General features: G+C 45.7%; 1 protein-coding gene across 1 annotated transcript in view; it reads right to left on the bottom strand.

Annotated features, from left to right (window-relative positions):
• The window catches only part of LOC125299689 (MAP/microtubule affinity-regulating kinase 3-like), a 64,662-nt gene that overhangs the window by 15,209 nt on the left and 41,953 nt on the right, over window positions 1-7,500 (bottom strand). The window contains 6 exon segments of the mRNA XM_048251073.1: window positions 104-318; window positions 1,133-1,283; window positions 2,624-2,736; window positions 3,539-3,638; window positions 6,646-6,765; window positions 7,202-7,438. Coding sequence (XP_048107030.1) covers window positions 104-318; window positions 1,133-1,283; window positions 2,624-2,736; window positions 3,539-3,638; window positions 6,646-6,765; window positions 7,202-7,438 — 936 coding nt within the window.

The raw sequence follows: 7,500 nt of genomic DNA, 5'->3' as shown, positions 1-7,500 counted from the left end.
TGTGTGTGCGGTTCAAGAACGTGTTCTCTGTTGCAAAAAAAAACGCCAAATGCATTTGTGTGTGTGTGTGTGTGTGTGTGTGTGTGTGTGTGTGTACACTCACGCCGGGGGCGGCAGTGCCCTTCTTGCGGTCGGGAATGTCGGCCTTGTTGGGGTTGTTGGCACTGCCCAGGAGTGGACTGGGTGGGGCCATGCCGCGGCTGCCCGAGGAGCTGGACTTGCGGGGCTGAGCGGCCGACGCCGCCTCCTCCTTCAGGTCGCTGTCAGCCACCGTCTGGCTGCGCTTGGGGTGGCCCACCGATGGGATGGCTGGACCCGCTGAGGGGTGAGAGACAGAGACAGAGAGAGAGAAAGAGAGAGAGACAGTGAGAAAGAGAGAGAGAGAGAGAGATAGAAAGAGAGAGAGAAAAGAGAGAGACAGTGAGAGAGAGATATAGAAAGAAAGAGAAAGAGAGAGAGAAAGACGGAGAGAAAGAGAGAGAGAGCCCTTTTAATCTTTTGACACCATTTGAACACCACTGGCAAAAAAAATAGAAAACAAGTAGAAATCAAGGCTCCCAAATCATGAGTAGAAATGAAGCCATTGTTTGTACATCATGTCTCCCCTGTTCTGCGCTTGCTGAGAGAACGTGTACTCTATCACTATTCTCCATTCCTCCAGAAAGACAAAGAGAGAAAAAGAAGAACAGAGAAAGATAAGAAAGAAAGAGAAAGAAAGAAGGCAGGTGGGGGTCATAGGAGGTGGAAGAGTCTCTCCAGGATAGTTGTCTTCCCAGCACAGGTTACGCAACACGCAGCAGAAGAGCATTCACTAGGAGCTGAGGCAGAAACGTTACAAGCTAGCATGTGAACTCGACGTCCTTGTCTCTTCTCTTCCGGATGGTTCCATTCTGTGTTCAACACGGCCATTACAACTCTGAGAAGAGCTCTGTGTACAGTGCTCTCAACAATGTAAGACACATCGGTACATCAGACAGTGAGAGAGTGGTATTCTTCTCAGGGTGAAGATGAGCGAAGACGAAGATGAAGTGTCTGTCTGTCTGTCTGTCTTTGTCTGTTTGTCTGTCTTTGTCTGTGTCTGTCTGTCTGTGTGTGTGTGTGTCTCTGTCAGTGTGTGTGGGCGGGGCCTCACCCTGGTCACTGTAGCGCCGCTGTTTCTGATTGGAGGAGATGCTGCGTTGGACCTTGAGGTGCGATGGCGACTGGCCGTTGTTGTGCTCGCTGTTGGGCCGCGCCTTGGCCAGAGAGAGGTTACTGCTCGAGCTGGAGTCACTGGCCTCCAACTGACCGGGGAGAAGGACAAAGAGAGGACACACACACACACAGCATAAGTAAGAGGCTGCATTTACATACAAATTCACACACAGATACAAAAAGAAAACCACTCACGTCTATGCATATCCACAGACACAAACATAACATGCCAACAGACATTAGTATGAGCCCACACACATAAGCAAATCTACAGTGTCTCTCTCTCTCTCTCTCTCTCACACACACACACACACACACACACACACACACACACCCAATGTTATTAATAATCCCCTTGATCACTCCAGCACTATATATATATATATAGAGGTCTGTTAGTCTTATTTCTACAGATTCTGCTTTAGTGGGGCTTGAAAGGCAGGGCCTCTTGTGATGATTCAGACACTTTGTCTGAGGCTCACTCAGATTCCCTTTAAACGGAGAGAAAAGGACCCATCAGTCAGCACAAACAGCCCGCCGACAGACACAGCCATTCCGCCTGATAGCTTTTTCAGCGCTAATATCAAATTCTCCTAATAAAAGGGTAATTCAATAAAGTGGATTGCATCACGAGGGAGAGAGAAAGACGGGAGAGAGACAGAGAAAAAGAGAGAGAGGGAGAGAGAGAGAGAGAGAGAGAAAGAGAGAAAGAAAGAGAGGGAAAGAGAGAAAGAGAAAGAGGGAAGATGTAGATTGAGAAACGGGTAGGGAGATAAAAGGGAGGCGGAGAAAGAGAGAGAGTAAACAGAAGAGAGAAGTGAAAGGTGAGTGTGTGTCAGAGAGAGAGAGAGAGAGAGAGAGAGATGAAGTGAAAGGTTCTAAAAGGTTCTGAAAGAGGCAGAGCCAACACAGTGAAAGAGGATCAATGCACAGCATGAGACGTGGCTCCAAAGGGAGGAAACATGCACGCACATGCACGCACACACACACACACACACACACACACCCACGGCTGCCAAGCCTGCTCCTTGTTCATGGCCCCCCTGAGCGTCCACACACAGGGCCCTGGGCAGCAGGCCATTTCCCTTTGTGTGAGGGCAGGGGTTGGACATGACCCAGCACGGGAGCTTCATGCACCAGGCGTGCAAACGCACCACACACTCCCCAAAACTCACTCCTCATTTCAATCGCTTGTGCTCGAATATAGCACGCTCATAGGATGTATAGGGACCTGGTGTTTGGCATTACGCTGTGTGTGTGTGTGTGTGTGTGTGTGTGTGTGTGTGTGGAGAGAGTGTTGGTTTTCTCATGTCACTGCAAAGTAACCATAGGTTTATTAACCCATCAGTGACTATGTGTGTGTGATGTCAGGGGTCTAACTTCACAGGTAGGAGTATACGTGTGTGTGTGTGTGTGTGTGTGTGCTCACCTCGCTGGACTTCCTGCCTAGCAGCAGATAAGTGGCGGTGATCTCGTCGTACTTCATGCGCGTCAGCGACTCGTTGATCTCCTCCCGCGAGTAGCCCATCCCCACCATAATGTCTGAGAGAGAGAGAGAGAGAGAGAGAGAGAGAGAGAGAGAGAGAGGAGACGTCAGCACACCTACTTCAAACATCTCATCACCATCTGCTCCATCAAACAGGCTCTGGGGTCTACAACGCTCATTGGTGCAATGCTCACTGTTCCACATTCAGTAAACAGTCACTCCAACAGAGACAGACACATCACAACGACACTAGTTCAAATGTCGGAAGAGAAAGTTGCCCCGCTAGAGTCCCTGGTTTGTGTCAGAGGTTCCTAATACTCTGCCCCTGCAGCCAACCCCGACCCCCCTATCCCATCTGCTTTCTCTGCAGGGCCCCCCATCTTACTTTGGTTAGAGTAAGGACAGTGCAAACTCAGACTTGATACAGGATGTCTAACACAAGGGCCTGATGTCTAACTCTTAGGGCCCTGAGGTAGCGGCCTTAGCACAAGTCACTACTCAGACTTACCGTCTAGGACAGGGGTAGGCAAACTTTTTGGCTCAAGAAAAAAAGGTTTTATATCATATAAATGATTACAATGATAACGTCAATATCACATTGTTAGTGCTGTGCCTATGGCTGTGTTGACATGATGTTGACACTGGCATTGTAAACGTTCTCTAGGAAGAGTGAGAAGCAGTTTGCAGTAAAGATAACCACGACGTCGTCTATCGCAGGAAAACAATAGCGAGCAGCCTAATAAATGCTTAATTGCGGATTAAAGTGCTTGGCCGGCCAGGTCCGGCCGCAGTTTGTGTGAGTGTTCGTTCATGTGTGTGAGTGTGTGTAAGTATGTTTGTGTGTGTGTGTGTGTGTACCTATTCTCTTCTGATCGGTGATGTCCAGCTCAGGCTCTACAAATGGCTTAAGCTCTTCCTCCTCACACCCTGCGTTGATCCACCGGTCCTTCATGATTTGCTGAGGAAATGAGAGGATATAGAGCAAAAGACGAAAAGAAAGAGAGAGGGAGATTAGACAATAAAGATGATTTAGACTAAGAGACTTCCTTGTTTATTTCAGTAACAGTCTTCTAAACCCATCAATGACTTTATCAAAGTAACTTCCTTGTATACATTATGCATACAGTGCCTTATTTCCCCACGGTCAGTGCTTTGTGGATGAGGCTGTCTAGTCTTCCCAATGTATCTTATGTGGCTGTCTGATGATGTGCCTTTGTGAGTGCTCTAACAGCGCTTGAGTGATGAGCTCGGAGGAAAAAGGAAATGGGAGGGGGAGGGAGGATGGGGAGTTTCATCAGAACATTCTTCTGATGTTCCTTTTCTTCTGTCCGCCTGTACGTGCATGTCTGACCATCACTCTTTATTGAGAATTTGGTTTAATACAGAGGGTGTGTTCGTGTGTGTGTGTGTATGAGATGAAGTATTTTGTAGACAATCTCTAAACAGAGGGGACAACTGACAGCCCTAAGGCTTTGTGCAGAGGGAGGGAGGGAGGGAGGAAGATATATATATATCTATATATATATATATATATATATATATATATATATATATATATATATATATATATATATATAGAGAGAGAGAGAGAGAGAGAGAGAGAGAGAGAGAAAAGGCAAAATGGAGAGAATGAGAGTGAGGAAGCAAGAGACAAGTGAAAGGGGAGAGAGAGCCCGAGTGAGACGAGCGAGACACTTTCTCTGTGTGTGTAAGAAAGAAAGTGAGCGGCAGCTGACCAGACAAGAGAGACACTGCAAGCAACACCGACAGAGACGGAGACAGAGAGGAGCCTCTCCATAATTCAGCATCAGCACAGCAGACAAGAGGGTGTGTGTATCTGTATCCTCTGTGTGTGTGTGTGTGTGTGTGTGTGTGTGTGGAGACTGCGCCTGTGCTGGCTGGGCTCTCTTACGAGTCCCTCATAGGGAGGCTGCTTGGGAGACACCAGAGCCAGATAAAGATATCTTTACTGCTTGGGAGACACTAATGACTCCAGAGCTTCCTACTTCTCTATTCTATTTTATTCTAATCTAATCTATTCTATTCTATTCTATTCTATTCAGTGTGAGTGGTATGTCTGTGCAGTGTACAATATTGCCAAAGGTAATAGTTCTCTTCTGATGCAATAGTGTATTATTGTCAGAAGATAATACTTTTACTACTAATAATAATTGCAATAATAATAATTGTGAATGTAAACAATATGAAATTAAGACAAACTAAAGTATACACACTTCTCTATATCTCTGCATGAGTGTAATTGTGCGCATGCTGTACTGTGATATATATATACACACACACACACACACACAGGGGGAAAATAAGTATTGAACACGTCAACATTTTTTTCAGTAAGTATACTTCCAGTGAGGCTATTCGCATGAAAGTTTCCCCGGACATTAGTATTAACTCAGATAATCCACACATATATAAAAATCCAAACATTAATGTCTAAAAGTAGAGTGAAAATGAGTAAAAAAGTGGAATGGCACAGGGAAAAAGTATTGAACACACTAAGAAAAAGCAGTACACAAAGGCAAGGAATGGCAAGGAACAAACTGGAATCTAGGTGGAGTAGTTAGAGAAATTATCCCTCCAAAAACCCTGCAAATTTATATTAGCTGGGTTAGTACATACTGGTAGGCTATAAAAAGGTTTTTTGTTACCAAGGTGTCACACAAGAAACATTTCATGATGGGTAAAAGCAAAGAGATCTCCCAAGACCTTTGCAACCTTATTGTTGCAAAACATATCAATGGGACTGGTTAAAGATGTACTTCAAAACTTCAGAATCATCCAGCAAGCAGTATTGTAGCCATTATCTGCAAGTGGAAGGAACATCACTGCATCATCAACTGGCCATGCACAGGATCTCCTTGCAAGACTAAAGTCAGAAGAGTAGCCCAAGAGCCAAGGACCACTCGGAGAAAGCTCCAGAAAGACTTAGAGGCAGCAGGTACAATTGTTACAGAGAAAATCATAGGTAATGCACACAACCGCCATGGCCTCTATGCACGCTCATCCCGCATGACTCTATTGCTGAAGAAAAAACATGTCAAAGCTCGTTTGCTACAGTTTGCTAAAAGTTTGCTACACAACATTTGTACAATCCTATGAAATACTGAGAGAATGTATCCTGGTCAGGCAAGAGCAAAATGTAACTTTTCGGATGTCATACTACACACCATATTTGGAGGAGAAATGGCACTGTGCATCACCCTAAAAATACCCTATCAACAGTGAGGTTTGGAGGTGGTGGCATCATGGTGTGGGCTGTTTTTCAGCTCATGATACTAGTAGACTTCATACAGTTGAAGGAATGATGAATGGAGTCATTTTGTTCCGGGAGAATCTTTACATCCACCAGGATGATGAGGATGAGACATGGCTAGACCTTCCAGCAGGACAATGATCCAAACCATTCAGCAAAGGAAACTCTCAATTGGTTTCAGAGAAAGGAAATCAAGGCCCTGACTTCAATCCAATTGAACAGTTTTGGAAGTTAACTAAAGATCAGGATTCACAAGAGGGACCCCTGGAATCTTCATTATTAAAGGACTATCTGTTTAAAAGAATGGGCCAAACTCACACCAGAATACTGTGACTGATTAATTTAATCATACAGGAAATGCCTTGAAGCTGTCATTACAAATAAAGGCTTTTCTACAAAGTATTTAAGAAATTTCAGCAGGCATGTTCAATACTTTTTTCCTGTGTCATTCCACTTTATTACACATAACTCCTATGGACTTTAATGTTTGGAATTTTTTATATGGGTGGATTATCTGAGTTAATACTAATGTCCGGTGAAAATTTCATGCAAATAGCCTCATTGGAAGTATACTTACTGAAAAAAATGTTGACGTGTTCAATACTTATTTTCCCCGCTGTATGTGTGTGTGTGTGTGTGTGTGTGTTCTGTGTGTTTGTATTGTATTCAGACGCTGCCCTCTGTCGCTGCTGACCTCAAGTGTCCCCCGCTTGGCTGGGTTGAGCACCAGGAAACGCTTGAGGAGGTTCTCGCAGTCTGTGGACATGTAGAAGGGGATCCGATACTTCCCTCTTAAAACGCGCTCACGCAGCTCCTGGAACACAAACACACACACACACACACACACACACACACACACACACAGAGAAACAAAGCAAAAGAGTGAGTCAGCAAGCAAACATCATCACACACACACACACACACACACACAGACAAAACAAAAGAGTGAGTCAGCAAGCAAACACCATCACACACACACACAAACACCACAAAAGCCGTGCAATCAGATCCACAACTTTCTTGGTCTTTAAAACACATAAAGCACATCCCACAGCCCAGCATAGCAAACATGATTACACCAAAACCCCAAGATAAAGCCCAAGACCATTCAGCACACTCAATATGCTTCAAACTACAATTAAGCAATTAAGACATTATTGTAGATGATAATGCGCATGTGCACATACACACACACACACACACACACACGCACGCACGCACGCACGCACACACAAACACTCTCCTCTCACCTTTAGGTTCTGTCCGTCGAAGGGCAGTGACCCGCTGACGAGTGTGTAGAGGATGACCCCCAGGCTCCAGACGTCCACCTCTGGCCCGTCGTACTTCTTGCCCTGGAAGAGCTCGGGCGCGGCGTAGGGCGGCGAGCCGCAGAACGTGTCCAGCTTGTTGCCCACCGTGAACTCGTTGCTGAAGCCAAAGTCGGCGATCTTGATGTTCATGTCGGCGTCCAGGAGTAGATTCTCCGCCTGGGAAGGGGGGGGGGGGGGGTAGAGGGGTAGACAGGTGAGATGGCAGTCGCAGTGGGCCC

The sequence above is a fragment of the Alosa alosa genome, chromosome 8 (genome assembly GCF_017589495.1).
Source record: "Alosa alosa isolate M-15738 ecotype Scorff River chromosome 8, AALO_Geno_1.1, whole genome shotgun sequence".
Taxonomy (NCBI): Eukaryota; Metazoa; Chordata; class Actinopteri; order Clupeiformes; family Clupeidae; genus Alosa; species Alosa alosa.
The sequence above is the reverse complement of the archived record's forward strand: the minus strand, read 5'-3'. Positions and strand labels throughout refer to the sequence as shown.